The sequence below is a fragment of the Enhydra lutris genome, unplaced genomic scaffold (assembly GCF_002288905.1).
Source record: "Enhydra lutris kenyoni isolate GAN:26980312 unplaced genomic scaffold, ASM228890v2 scaffoldscaffold6, whole genome shotgun sequence".
NCBI lineage: Eukaryota > Metazoa > Chordata > Mammalia > Carnivora > Mustelidae > Enhydra > Enhydra lutris.
The window spans coordinates 23616551-23643606 of NW_019154090.1; the positions used below are offsets into that span (position 1 = coordinate 23616551).

General features: G+C 46.0%; 2 protein-coding genes and 1 pseudogene across 3 annotated transcripts in view; 1 reads left to right on the forward strand and 2 right to left on the reverse strand.

Moving 5' to 3' along the window:
* LOC111141336 (glutathione synthetase) overlaps positions 1–12030 on the forward strand; it is a 29806-nt gene extending 17776 nt beyond the window's left edge. The window contains exons 7-13 of the mRNA XM_022493800.1: positions 2143–2223; positions 2325–2402; positions 5430–5496; positions 8138–8332; positions 8813–8894; positions 10301–10490; positions 11484–12030. Coding sequence (XP_022349508.1) covers positions 2143–2223; positions 2325–2402; positions 5430–5496; positions 8138–8332; positions 8813–8894; positions 10301–10490; positions 11484–11607 — 817 coding nt within the window. The 3' untranslated portion in view covers positions 11608–12030. The remainder of the gene's footprint in view (positions 1–2142; positions 2224–2324; positions 2403–5429; positions 5497–8137; positions 8333–8812; positions 8895–10300; positions 10491–11483) is intronic.
* Positions 4474–4924, reverse strand: LOC111141337 (annotated as a pseudogene).
* A 419-nt stretch (positions 12031–12449) lies between the features above and the next one.
* Positions 12450–27056, reverse strand: part of LOC111141334 (acyl-CoA synthetase short chain family member 2) — a 47114-nt gene continuing 32507 nt past the window's right edge. Inside the window, exons 3-19 of one of the 2 annotated variants that reach the window (XM_022493798.1) lie at positions 26120–26211; positions 25814–25917; positions 25489–25561; positions 25133–25208; positions 24862–24976; positions 23980–24018; positions 19636–19773; positions 19152–19322; positions 18713–18846; positions 18383–18515; positions 18245–18301; positions 17975–18055; positions 16498–16606; positions 14657–14725; positions 14157–14333; positions 13481–13555; positions 12450–13337 (exon numbers count right to left, since the gene is read on the reverse strand). In XM_022493798.1, coding sequence (XP_022349506.1) covers positions 13210–13337; positions 13481–13555; positions 14157–14333; positions 14657–14725; positions 16498–16606; positions 17975–18055; positions 18245–18301; positions 18383–18515; positions 18713–18846; positions 19152–19322; positions 19636–19773; positions 23980–24018; positions 24862–24976; positions 25133–25208; positions 25489–25561; positions 25814–25917; positions 26120–26211 — 1771 coding nt within the window. In that variant the 3' untranslated portion in view covers positions 12450–13209. The remainder of the gene's footprint in view (positions 13338–13480; positions 13556–14156; positions 14334–14656; positions 14726–16497; positions 16607–17974; positions 18056–18244; positions 18302–18382; positions 18516–18712; positions 18847–19151; positions 19323–19635; positions 19774–23979; positions 24019–24861; positions 24977–25132; positions 25209–25488; positions 25562–25813; positions 25918–26119; positions 26212–27056) is intronic. The other variant, XM_022493799.1, reaches the window with a different exon arrangement.

A 27056-nucleotide genomic window follows, 5' to 3' on the forward strand; every position in this document is an offset into this window, starting at 1 on the left:
CCTGTGGTTAGAATGAGTGAGGATAAGAAAGGACTCTTGGTATAAAATGCTGGGAGCTATGATCAGGAGTCCACACTGCCAGCCAGCACACTACTGCCACTTTACCTTCCTTAGCTGACAACTTTCCTAGCCCTGCTCCCAAAAGACTGTTCAGAACTGAAGGCAGGAGGAGGTAGAATATGTTTTCTGAGTCTGGCTATGATTATTTGCCAGAGGGCAGGCTGACTTAATCTGGGAGTGCTGTTCCACTTTAACCTACAGCCTACAGCCTCCCTCCTCCGCCTCTTCTTGGAGGTGGGCCAGCCTGGGCTAGGTGCCACCTTCCTACCCATGAGCAGAGCAAATCAGGCTACAATATGAAAAGCAAGGCCATTGGCCCTTGGGACTCTCTCAACAGAGGATGGCTTATGAGAGCACCATTTCTAGCTTGTCTCTCAGATACCCAGCTCGAAGCCAAGACTCAGCTCAGTGTCATGTCTGACCTTAAGAGATTTCAGACAAGCCAGGAGAGGAGGCATACCAGGACCTGTATTTCAGCTAAGTAGAAAGGAGTCACACAGAATATAGTTCAGGAAGCTCAGTAGAGTAGAGAAAATCAGAAACAAACAGACCACAGGCCAAGTACAGGAGGAAGGAATCCATTGCTTAGATTGCTAGGCCAAAATCTAGCCAACCAAGTTTTCCAGCAAATATCCATAGGCACACAGCAAAGTGGAGTTTGGTACTCCATTACTGCTGAGTATTGTCCCTCAAGATCATCTGGTCAGAGACTGGACCTGTCTTTGATAACTAAAAATAGCCTGACTGATAGCCAAATATTTCTCTGGCATTAGCTTCTCCCTGAGGCCTTGAGCTCCTGCTTCTTTAAGAAGTATGAGGATAGGGGCGCCTGGGTGGCTCAGTGGTTAAAGCCTCTGCCTTCAGCTCAGGTCATGATCTCGGGGTCCTGGATCGAGCCCCGCATGGGGCTCTCTGCTCGGTGGGGAGCCTGCTTCTCCCTCTCTCTCTCTGCCTGCCTCTCTGCCTACTTGTGATCTCTCTCTCTCTGTCAAATAAATAAAATCTTAAAAAAAGAAGCATGAGGATAAACTCAGGGTTGCTGGAGTGGAGAGGGGTGGGAGGGAAGGGTAGCTGGGTGATGGACATTGGGGAGGGTATGTGCTATGGTGAGTGCTGTGTATTGTGTAAGACTGATGAATCACACACCTGTCCCCCTGAAACAAATACATTATATGTTAATGTAAAAAAAAAAAAAGAAGTATGTGGATAGCAGAAAGGAAGAGATCAGGGAAGCCTCAGTGATCCCATTAATACTGTGGAACAAAATGTGTCCCTATGTACATCACAGAAATGTTGGAAGGCACCAAGAGATAATGCTTTTATAGTTGGCTCTCTAAGGTTCTATGGGATTCCACTGAGCTAGTCTAATGTATCATACAAGGGAGTTGGGGTAAATTGGAGGGGGAGATGAACCATGAGAGACTATGGACTCTGAAAAACAATCTGAGGGTTTTGGAGGGGCGGGGAGTGGGAGGTTGGGTGAGCCTGGTGGTGGGTATTATGGAGGGCATGTATTGCGTGGAACACTGGGTGTGGTACATAAATAATGAATTCTGGTACACTGAAAAGAAATTTTAAAAATTAATTAATTAAAAAATTGGAACTATTAAAATTAAAAAAAACCCATACACTCTTTTATTATATGCTTTATAATCTAGTAATATGGTCATTAGCCTCCAACCTCCAGCATTATTCTTCTATAAAATATTCTTCAATACTTTCACCTATTTATTCTTTCAGAAACATTTTAAAATCATTATTTTTAAGTTCTTAGAAAAAGTCCCCTTGGGTCTTGGGGATGATTTTAAACCTAAATTTTAATTTGCACAGAAAATTAACATCATTGCAGTATTTCATCTACCTAATGGAGAAGGAGCAGAGACGTTTCCCATTTCTTCAGCTTTACTAGTTTCAGGAAATAATGTGTTACAGCCTCAGGTATCACCTGAGACCCTCCTAATTTGAGAGAATATCTGCTCTTTCAGGGAAGCTGTGTTCTCATTCTCACTCCTGAAAGACAGTTGGATGGAGGGAGGTTAAGCTTTGTAGCACTTCTGCCAACTGTGTTTACTCTTTCCCCAGGGCTCTGGTGCTACTGATTGCTCAAGAGAAGGAAAGGAACATATTTGACCAGCGTGCTATAGAGAATGAGCTACTAGCCAGGTAAGTAAAGGAGGGGAGACCTCCAGATATGACCCCAGGATCATGAAGATCCGTTCGGAACAGAGCAGCCATTCCTTCTGACCTTTGTCCATCTTTTCCAGGAATATCCATGTAATCCGTCGAAGGTTTGAAGATGTCTCTGAAAAGGGGTGTCTGGACCAAGACCGAAGGCTGTTTATGTAAGTGTTCAGGGAGCATTCCCCAAGGATCTGATAGAGGGCTGCTTTGGGAAACTCATCCTGTCAACCATTTCCTCCAGTAATCCTTTCTTCTGGGAGATATGATGGCTTAACTTTCCTCCTCTGAATTTCAGGGGTAAAATACCCCATCACCTCAGGGAAGTTTGGAGAAGGCTGGTCATGTTCTGCTTCTAAAGGGTCATTTGAGAGGTACTGACTTTCTTGATAAGGGCCTTCTTAAAATAACCTTGGTTCGAGTGCCTGGGTGGGTCAGTTGGTTAAGCATCTGCCTTCAGCTCAGGTCATGAACCCAGGGTCCTAGGATTGAGCCCCTTATCAGGCTCCCTGCCCAGGGGGGAGCCTACTTCTCCCTCCCCCTACCTTGCTTGTGCTCTCTCTTGCTACCTCTGTCTCTCTCTCAAATAAATAAAATATTTTAAAAAATTAAATAACCTTGGTTTTCATATGCCCCTGGGTTCCTAAAAGTTTTCTTGCCCCTCTTCATAGCTGGTCAATTCAGGCCAGGGCAGTTGGGCTGGGTAGTCAGGGAGGAAGAGGAATAGCTCTTTCATTCTTCGATTGATCTCAGATCTGCTCTCTGAGCCCAGGCAAGACCTCAAGGGACCTCGATTTGTGTTCCAAGCCAGGCCCTGTGCTTCTCTCCAGGGGGATTCCACTAAGTGACTTTAGTACCACTTAATTGGGTAGCATTGTTTGCAACACACATATTTAGACCTGGAACTTTATGTTTTGTTTTTTAATTTGTGATTAAAATTAAGAACCTCCATGAATTTCACAATACCACTTACTATTTTCAAAATATGATTTTATAACAAAGTCATTAATTTACTTTATAGATATATCAGACAATATTAAAGAAATCAAAGGGGGAAGATACTAAAAAAGACAGTCTGGGAAAAAAAGACAGTTTATGTCTTTTTTTTTTTTTTTTTTAGAATAACATTTATTTTACTATAGCATAAGATTTACAGACGTTTCCAGACACGCCATACAAAATGGTCAGAAGCTTTTTCTTTTTTTTTTTTTAATTTTATTTATTTATTTGACAGACAGAGATCACAAGTAGGCAGAGAGACAGGCAGAGAGAGAGGAAGGGAAGCAGGCTCCTGACCAAGCAGAGAGCCCGATGTGGGGCTCGATCCCAGGACCCTGGGATCATGACCTGAGCTGAAGGCAGAGGCTTTAACCCACTGAGCCACCCAGGTGCCCCCGGAAGCTTTTTCTTGAAGGAAGGTTTCTACACTTGACAGCAAAGTTACAATGTTATTAGTGAGGGCTGTGTGTTTAATATTCCCATATTGGTTCAGACAGTCAAACTTGTCCATCTACAGTGTCTAAATAAAGTTAAACTTGGCTAAAGAGCATATTCTGAAGAATTAGTTAGCTGCTTCTAACCAGTGCAATTAGATCACCATAAAAAGGGGGAAAGGAGCCCATAAAATTAAAATAGAGTTACTTTGGGGCACCTGGGTGGCTCAGTGGGTTAAAGCCTCTGCCTTTAGCTCAGGTCATGATCCCGGGGTCCTGGGATCGAGCCCCACATCGGGCTCTCTGCTCAGCAGGGAGCCTGCTTCCTCCTCTCTCTCTGCCTGCCTCTCTGCCTACTTGTGATCTCTGTCTGTCAAATAAATAAATAAACAAAATCTTAAAAAAAAAAATAGAGTTACTTCTCCTCAAAAAAAAAAAAAAAAAGAGAGAGAGAGAGAAAGAAAAAGACTCACACCCTGACAACTACCTTCATTCACAATGCTTTATACTTAAACCATGATGGGAGAAATAAATAAAAGCAGAGAAGGGCCACTGCTTTTAAACATTTCACAACAATCCAGATGGTACTTCTAGTCTCTGCTCATGTTTTACAACAGTGAATCAAGACAAGACATAGATTTGTCTTTTAATCATAGATAATGTGCATTTACTCACCGAAGGACTTAAGATGTCTGCGTTTTTATTCTGTAGTATTTCTAAAACTGTGTCCATTAAATGCAAGCAAAAAAGGAAGAAGCCTTGGCAGAACAAAAGGGATGCACACTTGATGGTCAGATCGATTTTAAATATTATTCATGGCGTATAGCCTAGTCCGTGTTCTAGCTCCATGACTTGGGTTTTGTTGGTCTTCTGCTGCTCTGCTATACATTTGCTAATGGATCATCCAGATTGGGAGCCCTTAACAAAGCCTGGATTGATAATGGAACTGTGCAGATCTGCAGTGCTGGGGTACACTTATCTTTCAAAATATCTAAACATATTTTTCCCACTTCTCTACATTAGGATGATAAACTTTGGTCATGAAACATACTTTAGGGGCTGCCATCAGGTGTTCTTCTAAAAGGATAGTTCAAGTTTAAAAGTCCCTCCCTCAAAGGGGAAGTCCGGGGGGCCAGCAATGACCACATGAAAATCGTGGGCATTGTTCTCATCTGGTTCTGCTTTAATGCCAGGAACTGGTTGTGCCACCAAACGTTGGGTTTCCTTGATAATCCTCGGGGAAGCCTGGCCATCTTGTCAGATCCCTAGTTTGGCCTCTGGTATCCACTCAAGGCAGTTTGTGTCTTGACTAGACTCATAACTTTGCATCTCCATACCCTCACATCCACCATTTCAAAGAAAATCTCAACCTAGTTTCAGCTATTTTAAGTAATATAAGTGTGTTTCACTAGGCATGGCAATATGATTCCGATACTCAGTAATTTTTGGCCCTTTTTAAAAATTTATTTATCTGGTTTGATTCTAGTTGCCTTCTTATTTCCCTCTGGCCTTCCTAGAATGACTCTAGATCTGGAATATTCTAAAGCATTCCTTACTGCATATCTTCATGTTTTTACTGGAAGAAGTGGTGGTATGGGTAGCTATTTTCATTGCTTCCAATGAACCCCGGTCTAGGCAAACTATGCAGACTGACTTTGAAAGAAACCAAACTCATTTTGATCCACCTTAAAATACACTGAATCGCTGAACATATCAGTTATAATTTAACACAGCAGATTTCTCCATCCTGTGTTCTAGGGACGGCCAGGAAGTGGCTGTGGTTTACTTCCGGGATGGCTACATGCCGAGTCAGTACAGTCCACAGGTTGGTATTTTGTTAGACCATTCTCTGCCTCCTAGGACCCACCACGTTCCTCAGAGACCGAGCTCAGGCATCACAACAACCTGGGTTTTTCCCTGAGCCCTGGCCTCAGTGATCCTCAGGGAAATTACAGGTGGAACCTCCTATTCTCCCATAAGTTTTTTGCTACCTCTCATTCTCTATAAGCACACTGTCTTCTAGAATCTGAATCCTCAGGAATCCATGTTGCTTCAGCCTTTCATACTGTTTCTAGGGATATGCTGGCAAATGTCATGTTTCTCAGGGGGAGAGCCCCAATTTGTAGCATTTAGTGATTTCTGTGGTATACTCCCATTGTGGCCAATTTCAAGCTAACCAACTTAACATTTCTGGGCAGAGTTAGAAGGAGATGGGTACAATAAGCTCTGGCTAGCTAATGCAAACCAGTTCCACTGTACCACCGAACATTTCCTTCCTGCCAACTCTTACTTCTCTTTTATTTGTGTCAGAATATTTTTTTTTCTGTCCATTCATGTTAATGACAATAATGATATCACCTTATCTTGCTATCATACCATGTGGCTTCAAAATTACATTCCACATCCATTATTTGCTTTAATCCTTACAACCACTGTGTGAGGTGTATAATTATCCCCATCATACAGATGGAGAAACTAGGGTTTGGAGAGATGCAGAGGCTTATCTAATATCCCACAGATTCCCAGGCTTTCTGATTCTCAGCCCAGAGGCATTTCCAGTATATCATTATTCTCCTCCTGCCCCAAATCCACAGCATGGAGAAGCTAAGAAGCTCTGCTTTCACTTAGGAGAAATAAGTTAGAAAATACCATGAGCAGCATGATAGGGATCAGGAGACTTTGGCTCTGCCTCTGTATGACCATAGGCAGGTTCCAGACCCTTTCTGGGCTCAATTTCTGTAAGTTGGGGAACTCAAAAAATTGAGGGAGCTCCTTCCAGATGTCTAATTCTTTGAATATAGGATTCTCCCTAAGGCCTGGTTGTATAGGAAGCAGCTCCGTAGAGGTGGAAGCTCTGTAGAAGGTCCTTTCCTCTAGAAAGTGGTTAGGAGTGGGGGGGAACTTGCCAACTAGAGAAGACAAAAACTGTCCATTGGGAAAACGGATCCAGGCTCCAGGAGAGGGCGTAGGGGAAAGGGCCAAAGAAAACTTTAAAAAGGGAGAAGAGGTTGAGCTAACAGGGAAAGGAACTTGAGCATAAGGAGGAGGAGATTTTAAGGGAATTGAGAAACTCAGACCAGGTGTAGAATATGAAGATAAAATCTGCAAGGCTTAGTGACTTGCTAGGTGACCTCAGGAAAGCCCCTGCTCATCTATGAATTTTGCTTCCTTGTTCCTAACATAATGGAGTGCTTCTTTGGGTTTATCTCTGATGTTCTGAGCACCTGTAACTCTGCCTGGAACAACAAAGGTGGCTGAGATTATTAGTGAAGACCAGGCAAGGGGGTGGAGGTAGACTGATTGTATCAAAGGGAGGACAGTGTGGGTGGGGGTGGGTGTTGTTCCTCAGGCCTTAGCCTTCATCCTGCTGTGGGCAGTTTGATGTGGTCTGGAGTTAGGGACAGGCTATCCCTCCACTGTCAGAATGGGGACTAGAGCTGGGAGGCATGGTCCTCTGCTGTTAACCTGCCTCTGAAGCCCCAAACTCCTAGAAGCCACAGAACTTCTTACACCTGCCTCTCACGCCCCAAATTCCACAGCACATACAGCCTGTGATTATGCACCTACAGGCCTTTGCTCTTATTATTCTGCTAATCTGAGTACGCCTCCCTATTGAGTCTGACCTGTCTACCTGACTACTCAGATTTCACTTCGTTAAACAATAACAAATAATTGTTGAGCATTTACAAAGCTCCAAGCACTGTGTTTTAGACACTGGGGATACAATAGGAAATAAGACAGACAACAAGGGCCGGAGCTCACATTTTGGTCGGGGAGATAGTCATCAGAAAGTAAGCAAAAATAGAAAAAAAATTTGTTTTCTAGTTGAGGGAAACTCTTTGAATAAAACAGTAGGGTGAAAAGATAGAGAATTATGGGGAAGCCCACATTAAATAGGGTAGTTTCAGCTGAGACTTAAGGATGAGAAGGATCCAGCCATCCACTGGAAAAGCCAAAAGGAAAAGAATTCCATGCAGAAGGGAAAGCAACAAATGCAGAGGTGGAAATGGTATTTGTGTGTTTGGCCTGTGTGATCGGACTATGAGAATGGGATGGAGGGATGTCAAGAAACTGACATGGTTGAAAGAGGGCAGGAGGCAGATCCCGAAGGTTCTTATAGTCTGTGGTGAGGAATTTGGATTTTATTTGGAGTACATTAGGAAGCTAAATTCATACACAAGTGTTCCCCCTCTTTCAAACCTCTTCATCCATTTTTCTATACCCTTATGCCTTTTGTTACTTCCCTTTTAATAGTCGTGCACCATTGTGCTAAACTGTGAGCTCCCAGAAGGCAAGAATCCTACATATTGGAAGAATCCACATCTGTCTCCCAAAGATGTTGTGGTGACCCTGGGAGATAATGAAAGTGAAAAAAGAAAGCATGATACCTGGCACCTGACAGATGCTCGACAAAGGTCAGCCAAAGTAAAATAAGTAGAATTTCTTTTGTTTTCTTTCTTCTGCAGAACTGGGAAGCACGCTTGCTGCTGGAGAGGTCACGTGCTGTCAAATGCCCAGATATTGCCACCCAGCTGGCTGGGACAAAGAAGGTGCAGCAGGAGCTGAGCAGAATGGGCATACTGGAGATGCTGCTCCCTGGTCAGCCTGAGACTGTGGCTCGCCTCCGTGCCACCTTTGCTGGCCTCTACTCACTGGACATGGTGTGTGGGTAGCCTCTTTATCCTACCGCAGGCTTCCTAGGTGGCAGGGACCCAGAACCCAATGTGTTGGGGAGGCTGGAGCTGGTGGTAGTGGGCTAGACTTGGGTTAGTGATGCTGTGTGAGAACCCCTAGAGCCCTGGGGAGGGGGGCTGGAATCCATTGTGAGCTCATCAGCAAAGGGGAAACGGGGTAGGAGGTGGAAAGGGGAAGGAGCTGAGCTGGACAGCAAGATTTGGGGAGTGTCTGTATGGGCTTTCCAGGCCTTCTGCTGCGGAGCCATGAACTATTGCCAGAGGAAGCTTGTTCTCATTGTATTTGCTGCTTTAGGGGTCTTGTTGGGGGTCACATCCAGACAGTAGCATCTAGTCATAAGGGGCTATCACTCTTCCCTTTCCTGCTCTTCCTCTGATGCTCCTCTGCATAACCAGGACTGCCTCTGGTCTAGAACTGCTGGTGATTACTCTGTTGCCTCCTGCCAGGGTGAAGAAGGGGACCAGGCCATTGCTGAAGCCCTTGCTGCCCCTAGCCAGTTCGTGCTAAAGCCCCAGAGAGAGGGTGGAGGTAAGTGCTTTCACCTTTGTAGCACTGCTCAGTGGAAGGGGGCTAGCAGGCTGTTACCAATGCCAATTGGCACTTGCTATGGACAGAGTCCCAGACTCTGGGGGACACAGGAGGAACTGACACAGGCCCTCATCTTGGACAGTGTCCCAGGAGACCCTGTGATCAAGTGCTATTGCGCACAGGGAAACCTGACTAACATAATTGGAGGGTTTGGACAAATTTGGTCTGAGATGCCTGTGGCTAGACGGTGGGGAAGTGGGATAGGGCAAATCAGGAGGTTGGATATCTTCCTGCCTGGTTTGAACTCCTTGAGGGCAGGGATCATGGCTGCCTCACACACCCAGAGAAGATGAGTTTTGATCTTGGTCTTAAAGGATAAGGACGAATTGACCAGGTGGGGAAGGAAGGAGAGCATTCCATACAGAAGAAGCAGCCTCAAGTAGAGGCACTGGTCCATGGAAGTGCATGTTTGGGGATTGATGAGTAACTGGTAAGGCGGGGGTATAGCATGAGAGATGGGAGGAGGCAGAGACTTGGGCTAGAAAAGATGTTTTGAGACATCATTATAAAGGATATTGAAAATATATAAGAAATTGGATTTCATCCTGAGGGTGCTGGGAGTCCATTAGAGAGTTTTAAGGAGGGAAGGGACACATGATTGATACAGGATCCATGTTTCAGCCATAGTGGAGCTTGTCCTGGATGAGGGGAGACCTTGGTAACAGAGACCACAGAGGAGGCTGGTATAATTGTCCAGAAGAGAAATGCAGAGGCCTGGGCTAGGGCTATGACATTGTGGAGTACAGACTGAAGAGACATGTCTGAGCTAGTGACATGTAGTGGAGAGAAGAAGTTAAATATGACTCAGGAATGCCTTTCACTTGATTGGCAGTAGGAGGATTCAGGAGGGGCCAGGTTCAGGCAGAAGTAATGAGTTCTATTTGGACATGTTGAGCTTGTTTTGGGAGCCCATGGGATATCCATGCGATGTCTAGAACAGTGAACTTGAGTTAAAGATTTGGGAGTTGACAAGTCATAGAATAATAGATGGAGCCTTAGAAGAGATAGTCAAAAAAAAAAAAAAAATTATGTACATAGAGGAGAAAACAAGGGTGGCAGATGGATTCCTTGGAAATCCCAATATTTAAGAGGAGCAGGAGTCAGTGAGTTAAGGAAAGCCATAAGCAGGTAGGAGGAGAACTAGGGCAGGATAGTGTGGTGGAAGGTGTGTTTGCTCGTGTAAGGACTCGCCTGTTAAAGTGACATTCCCTCCTTGGGAACCAGGCCTGCCCTGCTTCACTGAGCTGGTGTCAGGAACTAAGGCTGCTGCCTTGACCACAGAAGTGGGGACGCAGAGTGGAGAAGGTAGGCAGAGGATCCAGGGTGACTGCCCACTGCCATTGCAGGTAACAACCTATACGGAGAGGAGATGGTACAGGTCCTGGAGCGGCTGAAGGACAGCGAGGAGAGGGCCTCCTACATCCTCATGGAAAAGATCGAACCTGAGCCTTTTGGAAATTGCCTGCTGCGGCCTGGCAGCCCTGTCCGAATGGTCCAGTGCATCTCAGAGCTGGGCATCTTTGGGGTCTATGTCAGGTAAGCCAATCAAGAGGGTCTCCTCCTTGTCAGAGGGTCAGCCAAGCAAACCTGGAGGAAGCAAAGGACAGGGAATAGGAATCCTGGGCTTCAGTCCCAGCTCTGCCAGTCCATAGCCATGTTACCTGTTTCCTTAATTAATAAATGAAGCCAGGCACCCAAGACCATCCCACATCACAGGGCTATCAAATGGAGCCCAGATGAGAAGTGTTTTGTAACTATAAAGGAAATTATAAGTAGTATCAAGATAGATGAGAAAGTAGCCTTGGACTAGAAGGAGACCCCAGGGAAGAAGAGAATTTGGGTCCAGTTTCCAGGCCACCAGGGATTCTGGGGAAAGGTAGGTGGGGCCAGCTAGAGGATAATCAGTGCCTTTGAAAGGCTGAGTGGCCCCTGCGTTTGGATTTGAGCACTAAAGAATCAGGAAGAGAAGACTGCTTGGGAATTTGTAAGGAATAGTTCCTGGTCCCTTAAACCACTTCCTGCAAAATTTGTCCTTCAAGATCAAGCAAGGTAGGAATGGCAGATCCTACCATGCTCTTGACCATAGCTTTCTCTCTATGTAATCTTTCCCTCTAACCACTTATAGCAGCTCTGCCCGCCACTTCCCGCCCAAACCTACCACCACAGCCATCTTAAGAGAGAGGTAGAGAAGGAAACTTACAGCTACAGAACATGAAATGTGAGCCTGGGATCATGCTAAGTGCTTTTCCTGCTTTATTTAATCCTTGTGACCATCTTGCAAAGTGAGAGGTTTTAACTCTATTTTAAATTGAGGAAATTGATATTTAGAAGGGCTGAGTGACTTGCTCAAAGGCTCAGAGCTAGTAATTTCCCAGCGAGTACGCAAATCCAAATCTGATTCTAAAATCCTAGCACTTCCTTGGATGTAGTCAGTCACTCATACACTGCTCACATGGGACCAGGGAAGGTTTTGGGTGTGTGGGCTGTCTTAGTAATGGAGTTGTGTGTCTCCTGCCCCCATTTCTATAGACAGGGAAAGACACTTGTGATGAACAAGTACGTGGGACATCTGCTTCGAACCAAAGCCATCGAGCATGCAGATGGTGGTGTGGCAGCAGGAGTGGCAGTCCTGGACAACCCATTCCCTGTGTGAGGGCACAGCCAGGCCTGCCCAGACTTGACTTCACTCAAGAGACCTTCTATCCCTTGTACTTGTCATTCCTCTCCTAGCCCCTCTGAGGGGCTTCTCTCCCTGCACCTTGGGAGGGCTGGTCTCTTCAGTTCACAGAAGGGTGAATGCTGAGTACCTTCCCCCAGCTTTCCCATCTGAGGACCAGAAAAGCTGTGTTTCCCTTAGGTGAGATCTAGAGGCTCCTAAATCCTGTGAGTGTGGGTATAGTTGAAAGGAAGCTGATTTGAGCTAAGGGTCCATAACCCTGCCACCCTCCTCTCAACCCCTCGCCAGCCTTTCCAGCAGGTCCCAGTGTTTGATCTAGAATAGGACTGAGAGGTAGGAGGAGGGCAGTGAAGGGGCATAGCCTTTCCCCACTGCTGCCTTAAATAAAACTACATTGCTGATTCTGTGATTCCTTGGTCTACACATTTGGTGGGATCAGCACACTTAGAGAGGATTAGAGCAGGAGAAATGATCTGGCTAACATCAGAGTGTCCCTAGCCCCAGACCATAGGAGAGAACCCTGAAGTTCCAATCCTTAGTCACTCACTAATGCTCCCACAGGATCATAGAAAATAATGCAGCTGTGATGGGACATCACAGGCATGAACTGGCTTCATTTGCTTTCCTGCTTAGTTCAGGAGCTTGCCAAAGGGCCTATGAGTGAAACCCCCTGCCTGCAGATGCCCAAACCAAAAGTTCTGGAAGGAGGATATTGGGAATATTCCTGAGGAAAACCACTCCCCTTCCCATCCACCACACAATTCAGAGCAGCTAGTAAGTATACAGTCTGTAAGATACCTAAGAAAACAAGTTACCACCTTTTTAAGGTCATAGACTTTATTCCTACAATCAGAGCCTGGGCATGACTGGGACAAGAAAAGAAGAGTTTCGTCTGAGAGTATCTCTTATGGGCAGGACTGTTCATGGAAGGGTGGGAACAGAGGACAAGGAAGACAAGTTCTTCTGGTCCTAGGAACAAAACACATTTATTCCAGCAAAGAAGCAGGTAATCTGAAAACCGTCTGGAAACAGCCTGTCTGCACATCCCCTGAAGCAAATGGGTAGACAAACACTGCCATCTGGCACAAAAGAGAATTCAGATCTAGAACAGAAGCAGCAAAATATTTAAAAAAATAATAATCAATTTTTTTGGGACACACAGACAGGTGTTTCAAAGGGCAAATGCATACCCAGGGTAAGTACTGGTGCTTCCTGAGAGAGCTGATATAGGATTACAGAGCTGCCTCCCTGCTTCAGTCTAGACCCTCACTTGCCCTCTGCATACTTAACTTGGGTAAGGGACATGACCTTCAGGTCCCTGTTCTGGGCTCCAAGGGCTCTTGCAGTCTAGGGGCACAGCAATCTGAGGCTAAGCTGGGCCGCGTCTCCTCTATCTAGGAGCCACAGGAAGTTGCCTCCACCCAAGGGCAAAGCTGGTCCTCGGTCCCAGACAGCTGGTCAAGGGAGGTGGTGTGGGTCAGCACTGGCCCTCAGCACTCCTGGGTGGGGGCAAGGGGAAGGTGGGCAACACTTTGGAAAGCCAAGCAGGGAGAAGCCTGGGTAAAGGGCAGGTCTCGTTTACTGGATGGTCAGGCAGCGGTGGTTGAAGAGCTGGCAGATGACAGTTGGGTCAGCCACAGTAGAGGTGTCCCCCAGGTCGTGGTCATTCTGAGCAATCTTCCGAAGCACCCGCCTCATGATTTTCCCTGGGGGACCACAGAATTCTGGTTACCTGGTAATAGCACTGACCCACTCCAGCCCTGCCAAAAAGGCTTCCATCCACACACACTCCACCACCACTAGGCCTTGGCCAATCCCAAACCCAATCCCTTAAGGCCTCTGAACATACCTGAGCGGGTTTTAGGCAAGCCAGGTGCATTCTGGATATAATCCGGAGTGGCAATGGGGCCAATCTTTTCTCTAACTGTAACCAAGAAATCATTAAGCATTTCCTCAGTACCCTTAGCTCGGCTCCCAAAACCAAGGTAGAGATGGCTTTGTTCCCCACCTATTTCCTCTTCAAGGCCCTGCCCACAGAGTAATTTTTACAATCACTGCCTGTCTTTCTCTCTTTTTAACACATTGTCTTTTACTATCCCATTTTATTTTAATCTACCTTCATGGAACTCAGACTCTAAGAATCAGCCTGCTAGAGTTTAAAATCCCACTTTACTAGCAGTGTGGCCTTGGGCAAATGATTGAACTTCTCTGAGCCTCAATTTCTTCATCTTTAGGATGAGAGTAACATAGGATCTATTTCACAGTGCTGATTATACGGATTCAATGGATTAATGCATTTAAAGTACTTAGCCCAGTGGTAGCACAGAGAATTCTATAAATGTCAGCCATTAGTATCCTAGTGGAGAGACTAGTGGAGACTGAGTGGGAAGAGGACAATCAGCCCCTAAGGCCCCCTGGGATCCGTTCGTAGTTTGCAGCTTGCTCTAGCCTCTCCCCAACACCTTGCTGTGGTAACTGGGTCGTCAGGTCAGACCCTACAGTTCCTGCTTAGGGATGCTCCTCACTCTGCTTCTTGAGCTCCTCGGTGAGGGTGGGGCTGAAGGTGTAGCCATCGCACAGGGTGACAAAGCAGTAGAGGCATTCGCCCTTCACAGGATGAGGGTGGCCGACCACAGCTGCCTCTACAATGGCCTCATGTTCCACAAGTGCCGATTCCACCTCTGCTGTGCTCAGCAGATGTCCTTGTCAAGGGAAAGCAAGTGCCATGAGAGAGATCCCAGCCTCTACCCCAGCCCCTGTTCCATCTATGCCTCCAAGGCAGTCTTGGTCTGGTCAAATGGGGAAGCCCCTTCATTCATTCCTCACATGACCTGCTTCAGTGGTCCCACCAACCCAGCTCCCCTCCTCTAGGCACATTCCAGTGTTTATCACTCCTCCTCCAAATCCTGTATCCAGAACTGAATGCTGCACTCCAGAGGACACCCTGGCTGGCTCGGAATGCTTTGGCTGGGACTTGCTGGGAGAGTAGTTTTAACAAGAAGGAGAAATGGTCCCTGGCCCTCACCAGATACATTTAGCATGTCATCAATCCTGCCAGTGATCCAGTAATAGCCATCCTGGTCCCGCCGGCAGCCTGGAAAGAGAAGAAATGCACAATGTAATAAATATCCCACAGTAGGATACACGACCCACATCACCAAACTGCTACACTAATAGCCCCCTAACAAGTCTTCCTGCTTCTGAACTTGCCAATGTGGTAGCCAGGTTCCAAGAGATCAACACAGATTTCCACTTTCTGATATTCAGACTCCTCTGTAGTCCTCTTTCTCATTGTACTAGGGTTAGTCTGTGTAATCAATAGAATTTGGCAGAAGTGATGGTATGTCATTTCTTAAATTAGATTCTAGAAGACACTGTGGCATTCTCTCGGATGATCTGCTCTGGGGGAAGTCAGTTGCCATGTCATGAGTAACCCTATGGAGAGGCCCATGTAGTGAAGAACTGAGGATTCCTGCCAATGGCCACATGAGAGTGAGCTTGGAAGTGTATCCTCCAGGCTCAGTCAAACCTTCAAATGACTATAGCCTCAACCAATAGCTTCACTGCAATCCATGAAAGACTCTGCATGAGAACAACTGGCAAAGCCACTCACAAATTCCTGATCCTCAGAAACTGTATGAGATAATATTTGTTTTTTAAGCTGCCAAGTTTTGGGGTGATTTTTTTCCATGGCAATAGATTATTAATACACCCACCTAAGGTCTGTTCTCCATAAATCAAAGTTATTTGCTAAACAAGAAATCAGTTCTTATCACTTCCCTGCTTACAAGCCCTAAAGATCTCCCCCACTGGACACAGGATAAAATCCAAAGTCCTCCCTGTGGCCTACAAGGCCCCACATTATCTACCTCTCCGACTTCAGGTAACATTCTTCCCTTTGCTCACTACACATCAGCCACACAGGCTTTCAGTCTGTTCCTCAGACATTTCAAGTTCGTGTCTCTGCACAGAACACTCACTCACAGATTTTTCCCATGCCTGGCCTCCTTCTCACCCTGGAGGTCTCTGGTCAAATATCACTGAAGTGAAGACGCCTTCTCTCACCATCCCATGTATGGTGGCCATTCCTTCAGACATTCTTTATCCTGTTACCTATTTGTTTTTCTTCATAGCACTTGTCAGCAAGATAAGCTTATTAACTTGTTTGCTGAATTTACTCTCTGTTTTCCCTTACTAGATATAAGCCCCATGGGAACAGAGACCTTGCCTACCTTATTCATGGTAATATCCCCCGAACTTAGATCAGTGCCTAGACATAGTACATGCTCAATAAAAAGCTATGCATGAATGGATTGGTGGTCAGGGATGCCTGGGTGGCTCAGTGGATTAGAGTCTCTGCCTTCAGCTCGGGTCATGGTCCCAGAGTCCTGGGATCAAGCCCCACGTGATTGGCAGGGAGCCTGCTTCCCTTCCTCTCTCTCTGCCTGCCTCTCTGCCTACTTGTGATCTCTGTCAAATAAATAAATAAAATCTTAAACAAACAAACAAAAAGAATGAATGGATTGGTGGACAGAGTCATGGGCAAACATAGGCTCCACACATGAGGATGCATATGACATAGTAATAATACATGTTGCTACATGCCCCATTTCTTTTAGCACAGGAATGGTGGAAAGAAGAACCTCTTTCCTCATATATCACATCAGGTTGCACCATGGTGAGACCCTCTATGCAACACTCATTCCTGCTCTTACAGTCTTCTCTATAGCGCTACCTGGATATTAGACACTGACACACAGAATGTGTTCCTCTGTTTTTCTTCCCACCAACCAATTCTTCCTGAAAATGGAAGGGTAAGGTACATGTCAAGGTGGGAGATACGGGAAAGGGATAGCCAAGACTCACCATCTCCTGTTACGTAGTAACCAGGAAACTTCTTGAAGTAGGTGGCCTCAAACCGTTCATGGTTCCCATAGACTGTGCGCATGATTCCTGGCCAGGGCTGCTTGAACACCTAAGGAGTGGGAATGGCACAGTAGTACATCAGCTATACTGTCTCACTTTAAGACAGGGGCTGGAGACACTGTCACACTCACAGGCTGGACAATCACAGTTTTGCCCAACCTGAGAAGAAATCGCCTGAATGTCCTTCCTGAGAAGTAGGACAAAGCACAGGCTTTGGAGATAAATAATCCAGACTGAGAATCCTCACTCTGCTACTAACTGTGTGACCTCGGGTTAGTAACTTTACCTCTCTAAGCTTCAGATCTTCTGTAAATCACAGAAAATATTCTCAACCTCCCAAAGCTATTGTGAGGATTGGATTAATGGTATGTGGAAATTGCCTAGTACAATGTTCTATTAGTGATAAGCATTTAGTAAATTTGAGTCTCCTCAGGAAACCAAGTCCAGTTTGATAAAAATGAAAATAGTCATATAAATGTGAATAATTATTGGGGCACCTGGTGACTCATTTGTTAAGCATCTGCCTTTGGCTCAGGTCATGGGATAGAGCCCTGCATCAGGCTCCCTGCTCAGCAGGAAGCCTGCTTCTCCCTCTCCCACTCCCCATGCTTGTGTTCCCTCTCTTGTTGCCTCTCTGTCAAATAAATAAATAAAATCTTTTTTAAAAAGTGAATAATTATTGCTCCAATCAATAATGTCCTGTGGTAGAAGATTGAAGAGACGGATGAAATTCTAGGCTAAGGTCAGAAGGTGTGGATTTAACTCCTGTCCTTGTTACTAACTAGCTCTTAGTAAAAGTAAAGTGGGATAGAAGTGGAAGGTGGGGGCTGATAATCTTCCTCCAAGTACTAACATAGAAATCACAACAGCTAACATTTGTTAAACACTAACTCTCAGGTTCTATGCTAAATCCTTCAAATGGATTATCTAATTTAATCAATCCAGCAACTTGAGAAGACAAAGGTACTATATAGCCCTATTTTATAAATGAAACTTAGGTTCAAAGGGGTTGGCCAACCTATCTGAGGTGACAGAAGAGGCAGATCTAGGATTTGAACCCAACCAGCCTGACTCTGGAGCCTGTATGATTTTCTACTATGTTATGAAGACTCCCTTCACACTAGAACGTTTGTCAAAGGAAGAATTAGCACTAAGTCTTCAGACCCAAAAAGGCATCATGAGGAATCTTTGAGCAGAGCCCTTAAGAGCCAAAGTGGGCCAAAAGGCAGAGAGGCAGGCTAAATATCCAGAAGATTTCCTCCAGGGTCTCACAGAGGATAAACCCTCAACCATGGAGCTTTAGCCACAAGCACCTACCAGAAGAAATTAGGTTCTAAACTCTGAAGCAAAGTACAGCATCCCTTGCTGTATTCTTTCCTCCCAACTCCTCAAAGACATCCAAGGGTCAGGACCTCACCAGGTAGCCTTCAGCTTCACCTTCCAACTCTTCCCCAGACTCATTCAAAATTGCAGGAGCTACACCAAAGAACGGGAAGGTCTAGAAACAAACAGGAGATAGGACTCAAGGAGAGGAATGAGGCAACTGTGACTCAACTCTTTACCTCTCCCAGGGACCCTCAGATCCCCAGGTTCCTCAAACATATTAGTCTAGTCCCCAACCCTCTACCTAGGCCCCGAGACTCTTACTCCTGTCTAGCCCAGGACCAGCCAAGGGAACCTCACTCACAGCAGAACCAGGCTTCATGGGTGTGGCACCAGGGAGGGGTGTCAGCATATGGCCACCCTGTGAAAGTCAGAAATCAGGGTTTTGAGTCAGTCTTCCCACACTGTCCCTCAGCCCCAGCCTTCTGAATCATTTACTCACTGTCTCTGTCTGCCAGAAGGTGTCCACGATGGAACAGCGCTGGGCACCTACCACCTGGTGGTACCACAGCCAGGCCTCAGGGTTAATGGGTTCACCCACTGTGCCTAACACCTGTAAGGATGCCCGGCTATGCCTTGGGCAGGGGAGTGGGAAGAAAGGGAAGCTCTGAGTACCACTGGGAACCAGGAAGACATACCCCAGGCTCTTCTGCCCCTTGCCCTATTCCAGGCCAAAAAGAGTTGAACAATAGAATGGAAAAGACTGTACACAGAGGCCAGCACCTAGCTCTGAGGGACACCTACGGGGCAGCAGCCGGGGAGGGGGTCTCACCGGTTGACAGGCTCATCTCCAAACTTCATAAGCAGGCGGATAGCCGTGGGTGCTGTGTAGAACTTGGTCACCTTGTACTTGTCCACGATGCTCCACAGGCGGCTCACATCCGGGTATGTGGGAATCCCCTCAAACTGACCCCAGTGAAGGTTGGTCATTCCCAGTCCTTCCCAACAGTCCCTTACTTCCTCTGTCATAGCCCCAGGCTCAGTATTTTGCCCTTTCTGATACACCCATGTCTTCACTCCCTTACAGACAAGCCAACAGACCTTCCCAGTCAGTATATACAACCCCTCAGAATTCCTCTTTCTCCAGGGAACAGGTCATTGTGTAAGTCCCTGTGTCCCTAGACCAAGCGGCCTTGGGAGACTGTCACCCAGGATCATCTTGTCCTCCCCTAAGTAGGCCAAGCAGCCATAGGTCCCAGCTCCCTTCTCACCAAAACGCTGGTGGCACCATTGGCCAGTGGCCCATAGGTGACGTAGGAATGGCCGGTGATCCAGCCAATGTCTGCTGTGCACCAGAACACATCCTCCGCGTGGAAGTCAAACACGTACTTGAAGGTCGTAGCCACATAGAGCATGTAGCCTCCAATAGTATGTACCACACCCTGCAGGAAGAATAGGGCCTTAGCTTGGGGACTTGGGCTCACCCCCACAGACCACCAAATGTAGGCTGGGCAGAGCTAGAGGAAGATCCTCTTCATGGATTCTGGCCCTGCCAGCCCCCCTTTATAGTCTCCATCTCCTATCCCCTTTTCTCCATGTTCCCATCTCACACACGATACACATGCAAAGTCATCATTCATATCCACACCCTAAGATGGTATTTCTGAGCCACCTGAAATACTCTCATACACACGAACAGAAATTCACTTCTAAACCCTACACAGTACACACACACGCACACACATGCACACTTGCCTTGGGTTTGCCTGTGGAGCCACTGGTGTATAGGATGAAGAGTGGGTCCTCAGCGTCACACCATTCAGGCTCACACTCATCCTCTGCCTCTTGCATGAGTTCATGCCACCACAAGTCAACCCCTTGGTTCCAGGAGATCTGCAGGGTTAGGAAGACAGGAATGGGCAGGGAAGAACTGTGAACAGCTCAAGACAGGAGCCCAGATATACCTACCTGGCACCAGGAGCTGGAGAAGTACTGCCAGGTGGAGGTGCTGGGAGGCGGAGGAGAAATGTGAGGGTGAATGTGACAGAGAACAGGGGCAGAACAGCAGGCTTCCTGGGTACTCCTCACACTCGGCTCCAGAGCTCCCCTTATGTAGCCTCAGGCTGAGGAGGACACCTTGGTTGGTCCCTTCTCATCCTTTAGTTCTTAGCTTAAATGTCACCTTCATTGAAGGGCCTTCCCTGAACAGTATCTGGTAGATTCCTAAACCCGCCCTCACCCTTGCTATTATTCTGGACCATTACACCCTATTTTCTTCCTATACGGTACATATTTCTAGTTATTTAGTTGTTTGCTTAATTACTATCTCCCCAACTAGATTGTGGGGAGTCTTTTTCTTTCTTTCTTTTATTTTTTTTTCTTTATCCCCAACACCTAGCAAAGTGCCTGGCACTCAATACACACTCTAAATTTTTGGGGGTGAATGAATATGCACACACAGGCCTACATACAAACATATGTACTTATGGTACTAGTGGCTTATCAGCAGGGATGCGGACACCACCCAATTCAGAAATGCAAAATTAGTCAGAGCCTGCAGGTGAAGCGGGCACCTAGCCCTGTTAGTACTGAGAAGAGTCAACAGCTTTTGGTCCAAGGACCTTTTCCTGAATGTCTAGACCTCATCCATATCTGCAGGTTCCTCCTACCCTAACTCCGCCCCTACTTTCACACCACTGGTACCAGTGGGTTTCCCATAGAAATATTTGCTTAAAGTTCCATTCAGCAGAAACCCTGCTTTAAGGTGGTGGAAAAGGACCAATATGGACTTCTTCTCCCAGTAGAGGGAGGCCCCCCCTATACTAGAGTATCTTTGATAACTACTTTTATATCTATCATCCTGAAATTTTTCTAACCTCTCCTTGAAACTATTTTACTTTCCTAGTTATATCACCTTTTTGAACAGGCAGTTTTTAGAGTCTACTCTGTGCTGAGGAAAGGTGGGATTCCCTGAATGTCCCCAAAAATTGTGCTGGATCTCAATCCCAGTTCTGCCACTTTCTACCTGTGTAGGTCCTTGGGCAAGGCACTTTACCTCAAATCGGTTGTTTTTAAAATAAGTATAGTCAATCTTTCCTTAATGGTCTCACAGGATTTGGAGAACATCAAAAGAAAAAGGCATTACCTGAAAAATATCATACCTCAAATTGTCCTGTGGGGTGGGAAAGACTGACGAATGACAGAAAGGACAGAATTTAGTTCGGTTCCACTGAACTCCTCTGGGAAATAAATTTCAAGGGTGTGGAAATAGGAACTGTCTGGGTTTGCTTTAGATGTTACAAAGCCCTTTATATTCATTAGCTTCTTGTATGTTCAATGGCCCTGGCTGGCAGGTAGACAGGAAAATGTAAGAGAAACACCCTACTCCCATTATATGGCTATATACTCACTTATTGGGTAGATATTTGGTTAAAAAGCCCCAAAGTGTTAAACACATAACTTGATAAGTTACAAAGTGACTCTCCAACCACTCTCCTCTTTCTGTACTATCTGCCTCTTACTTTAGAGAATCTGAAGTATCTGGCACACAAACATCGTACGAATGACAAGCCCAGGGGAGCCTGGGTGGTTAAGTTGGTTAAGCATCGGACTCTTGGTTTTGCCTCAGGTCATCATCTCATGGGTTGAGGGATTGAGATTGAGCCCCATGTCGGGCTCAGGTGGAGCCTGCTTGAAGATTCTCCCCCTCTGCCAACTCCCCCCCTGCCCCCCACTTACGGGCTCTTTCTCTCTCTAAAATAAATAAAGTCTTTTTTTTTTTTTTTAAAGATTTTACTTATTTATTTGACAGACAGAGATCACAAGTAGGCAGAGAGGCAGGCAGAGAGAGAGAGAGAGAAGAGGAAGCAGGCTCCCTGCGGAGCAGACAGCCCGATGCGGGGCTCGATCCCAGGACCCTGGGATCATGACCTGAGCTGAAGGCAGAGGCTTTAACCCACTGAGCCACCCAGGCGCCCTAAAATAAATAAAGTCTTAAAAAAAAAAATTGACAAGTCCGAACCAAGTGTGGGCACCATTAAAGAAAAAAAAGAAGAAAAAGAAAGGCGAGAAAGAGAAAACACTAAAACATACCCTATTTTTTTAGTGGAATAGCCATATGGGTGTACACATACATTGGATACTTTTTTTTCCTGCCAAATGATCTACTTGAGATGAGGGCCTTAATGTATTTAAGCAGAAGAGTGTCAATATTGCTTTGGGCAAATGGTCTGCAGTACTGGTCTGAATTGCCATAGAAAAGGCACTAGGTACATATAAGGGCAAAGCATAGTTATACTGTGGCAATGAGGGGATTCTTGTAATCTTATAAAATTGTTTCCTTTGTGAGTATGTGGGTGAGAAGGACCAGTACCCCAGGTGTGGAACTGATAACCAGCACCAGAAAGCAGGGTGAGTTCAATTAGAGGTGCAGACATTGGTTCTGAACTGGGTGTGTGTCTATGAGGGCCCACAGCTTTGAACCAGGAAGATTTTAATTTACCGAAATAAGAACTGATTTGGCCTTTGTCTTTGGACCAGGATAGCTTCACAGAGGGCAATTGCCAGGTGTGAGATAATGAGGAAGCCCACAGGTGACATGATGGAGGAGAGTACCTCCAAACTGTGCTGGGCCCTACCTTAAAGAATGCTTAAGAATGATGGGATGTGGAGCTCTCTCAAGATTTCTGTAGCGTTGACAGCAATTATCAGACAAACCTGGACTTTGTAACCCTATTCTTATGGTCTTTGGTTTTTTGATAACTGATTATTTTCACTTCCAAGAAACAAAAATCCAGGAGTCTGTGGCCTATAATTAATAATTATAGGAGTTTATTTCTTTTCTGGTTTCCCTTTTAGAAATGCCAGGCTGCCTGTTATGTTAAAAGCAATAAAAGCTAACATTTATAGAGCAGTCACTACGTGACAAAAACCTTATATATACTGACAAAACCCTATCAGGTAGGTACAGTTATTATCCTTATTCTACAGATGGAGAAACTGAGGCAAGAGAGCTTAAGTAGCTTGTCCAAGCTTCCACAGTAGCAGGTGACAGAGCTAGGATTTGAACCCAGGTAGTCTAGCTCTAGAGTCTATACTCAAACCGCTGAGCTTGTTACATCTTTCAAGAGAAATGTCTTAGGTCTCTGCCTGACTTTTAAAAGGAAAATAATGTCCCCTGGGAATCAGAGCTGTCTCCACCACGCTATGAGAACAGAGAAAAAGGATTATATTTGCCATTAGCTGAAGAGATTAACCATAGAAGATTTAGAGTAAGATAGCCTATGAGAATGGTAAAATTCAGAGGAACAATGGGTTTTATGTTTTGTTTTAATAAAGGAAGTGGTTTCCTTTTAAGCATGTATTATCATCTCTCCACTGCTGATAAGGTAACTGAAATTCAGAGAGGAGAAATAACTTATTTGAGGACATACAGCTAAAAATCATTCTCTGGACTCCAAGCCCAGCCTTTTGCTAGTCTAACCTGCTTTGAGTCCCCACTTAGAAATCTCACATCTTAGAAACACCTACAAAGTAAATTTTATTCAATCTAGCACTTAATTATATCAGAGTTTATGTGCAGTTTATAAATCCCAAAGTAATATATAAATGTATTTAAATGTATTTAGGAATCTTCCCTGTTATCCTATATAAAACTGAGGTTTTTCATTTGTAATACATATATAACTCCCCAACTTGATGGTGAGTTCCCAAGGTCCAAGTTCTGTCCCTCCTCTACTCACTCTCCTCCCATCTCCTAGGGCTCTGCCCCAGCTAAATACATAGTAAAAACTTTCTGACAAGTCACTTGGTCTTCTCTCAGAACTTGGTCTTCAGAACAAAGGTTCTGAACAGCAGGAGTGCAATGGGATGCCTGTTGCTACCTCTCTGAGATCCATGCTCTATGCCAGTTTGGAGGGGTAGCAACAGGCATTTTGTTTCATGACCCTTCAGAGTAACTTAGATGGCAGAGGACCCAGGGGCAGAAAGAAAGGAATTAGGTCTGGCAGCCACCTCAATGGGGAAAACAGGCAAAGAGCAGACGGAAACACAGACAAGCACGCAAAGCAGCAGTACCCAAGGCAGTGCAGAGGTGGATACCTGGGGCCAGATGCGCTTGGGTTTCTCTTTCAGCTTACCCTGTTAAGAGCCCACGGAAAGGGTGGTGAGCAGGGTCTGAGTATAGGGGAGTGAGAGGGAAGGGTCAGCATGTCCCAAGCATCTGCTGCCTCCTTTACTTTAGGCTCCCCTCCCAGCCTACATTTTCCTGATCTTGTCCCCAACCTCTATACACTCAGAACCCCTAACGCTGAGTGGGGTCTCCACAACCTCCCTAGGCTAGACTATAGCCTCTCTAGCTCTGTGATCCCTCAGGGCCCCTCAAGTCACAAATCTCAGGAACCTTTGTCCTTCTGGACCCTGGAGCTTTCATTCTTCATGCCCCTTAGACCTTTGGGCTTTTCCACCATTTCCACTAAAAGTGCTGGATCTGAAGTTAATAAGGGCCATATCTTGAGGGCCAAATCCTGATCCTTCCATGGTGGGACCATACAGGTAGCCCACCCCAAGACAGAGACCAGTACACATAGTCACCCAAATCATCCCATTTCTTTCTTTCTTTCTTTCCTTCCTTTCTTTCTTTTTTAATTAAAGTATAGTTGACTAAGTCGGCCCATTTCTAACCTAAGCCCAAGCCCTGGGGATCTCTTGTACCCATCAGGACACCCCAACTAGCACGGAGTCTCCCTTAAAGTCTAAAGGAGACTCATACTAAGTTCCCAAGATACGGGGGGCTCCCTAATGACATTCAAGGTCAAAGTCCCCCAGCTCCCTACCAGCCCTGCCAGAGGAAGCATTCCTAGGATTGCTCCCAGATCGTCTAAGTGTTATGATAAGGAAGCAAAGAAGCACAGCAAGAACCTCCTGGGCAGGAAGAGGGAGACAATCTGAGCCCAGAGGAAAGCAGAGCAGTACCAGACTCACCTGCACATCCGGGCATGGCCTCTTAATGGGGGGGGATTGGCTGGGAGAGTCACCTGTGCCCAGCTCCGCCCGCCCCAGGTGCTTGACCACAATGCAGCATCTCACTTGGAAACCCCTAGAAGATGGAAAAACCTGAAGTGGTAGGCTGGTTGGCTCAAAAGAGAATTTGGCAAGACCCACCCAAGTCCATCTAAGATAGAGGGGACAAAGGGAATCTGGTACTGGGGAATTGCTGACCCAGAGCGGTAGCCAACCAGCCAAACACACTTACTTCTCCCGACACTTCTCCAGGGCCTCATCAGCCAGCTCCTTCAGGTCCACAAGCTTTTCCCCCCTGTAGAAGGCATCTTTGGGGAGCAATAGACATTCCAGGCCTTAGGAAGGCACCACACTCCCAGCCCCTTATCCCTAGTGAGCACAATGTTCATTGAGCCCTTCCTGAGGTAGGCCTCTTGGCTCTAGCTCTTCCAGTTGATTTGAGCTGACAGAGGGCCAGGTGAGGTGGAATCAGGAGTAAGGGCAGGCAGTCCCTACCCTATATGCTGAGCAGTCGCAAATACCAACTAGCCGATGAGAGACCAAAACTTCGGGTATGGCGGTTTTGGGAAAGGGGTGAGAATTAGTCACCTGTAGTGATAAGAAGGCTGCAACTGGAATCCAGGATCCGTTCACATAGAGACTCTGCAGAGAAGCCTGCAAACTAGGAAAAGGAAGAAAGACTGAGGGAGAAGAGGACCTAGGAATTAAGTAAACAAGGAAAGGAGACACTCATAAATCCTTCAGGGTTTCTAAGCTATGGTCCTAGAAGAAACTGGAGAGCTGATATGGAACCTATGACCCAAACATTCTAACTCCTTAGTCTGATTCTTAAAATCCTCCATCATCCAGGCCTAACCTACTTCTCCAGAGCCCTACCCCCCACTAGGTCTCTTTTTCCAGTCCAAATTCCTACCACAATGGAGTGCAGAGCCCCAAGACGGGCACACGCCAGCATGGCCACGACAAGCTCCGGTATCATGGGCATGTAGATGGCCACTCGGTCACCCTTCCGAATGCCTGCAAATAAAGGACACAGATCATGGACCATGGACCCTTCCTGCTGCTACTTGCTCCTTCTCATTAAGCTACTGCCCCCCAATGGCTGACCTTTTCTGTTCCCCTATACCATATTCCTTCCATTCCTTGTCTACTTCCCCCAAGTCCTCAGATACCCCAAGGCAGGACCCTGCAGTTCCCTTCTTATACTCCCAACACTCACCCTGTTTTTGGAGAACATTGCTGCATCGACACACTTGGACCAGAAGCTCACGATATGTGATCTGGGTGGTCTCCTCTGGTTCATTGCCCTCCCTGAGATATATCAGAAAGAATCAGTCATTAGGGAATATAACATCTTCCCCCAAGCAAAAAATAGGAACAGTCATAATAGCCATTCAGGAACACCAAAGCTCCTTATGAATGTCCTGTGAGGGTGAGCTATCTGCCGTCACACCTTGAACTGACTGGTCAGACACTTTGGTCTTTTAAAGTATACTTTATATACAAGCGTGTGTCATTGGATGCAGTGTCCATCTGTGAGCCTCATTAGGTTTCTAAAATGGGGTGATGGTCCCTTCTCTTCCATCCTAGGGATGTATTAAGGAGAAATGATACCACAGATGTGTTTCTTCCTGAGCACAGTGTCAAGACTGCACTGGTGTTATTCAAAGTGGGGGCTCCAGATCACTTGCACCCAGGGGAACTTATTAAAATGTAGATTCCTGAGCCCTAACTCAGACCTACTGAATCAGAATCACAGAGTCCAAGAATCTACCTCTTTATTACAAGCTGGTATAAAGATTCAGTTGGTGATTCTTTTTTATTTTTTAAGATTTATTTATCTATTTTAGAGAGAGAGAGAAAGAGCATGAGCAGGGTGGGTAGAGGGAGAGTGAATCTCAAGCAGACTCTGCACTTAGTGTGGAGCCGACACCGGGCTTGATCTCATAACCCCAAGATCACAACCTGAGCCAAAACCAAGAGTCAGATGATCAACTAACTGCACCACCCAGGCGCCCCTCAGTTGGTGATTCTGATACAAATTTAAAGTTTCAGTGGTGACTGGGTGGCTCAGTCCGTTAAGCGTCCAACTCTTGATTTTGGCTCAGGTCATAATCTCCTGGTTGTGAGACTGACCCCTATGTTATCAGGTTCCA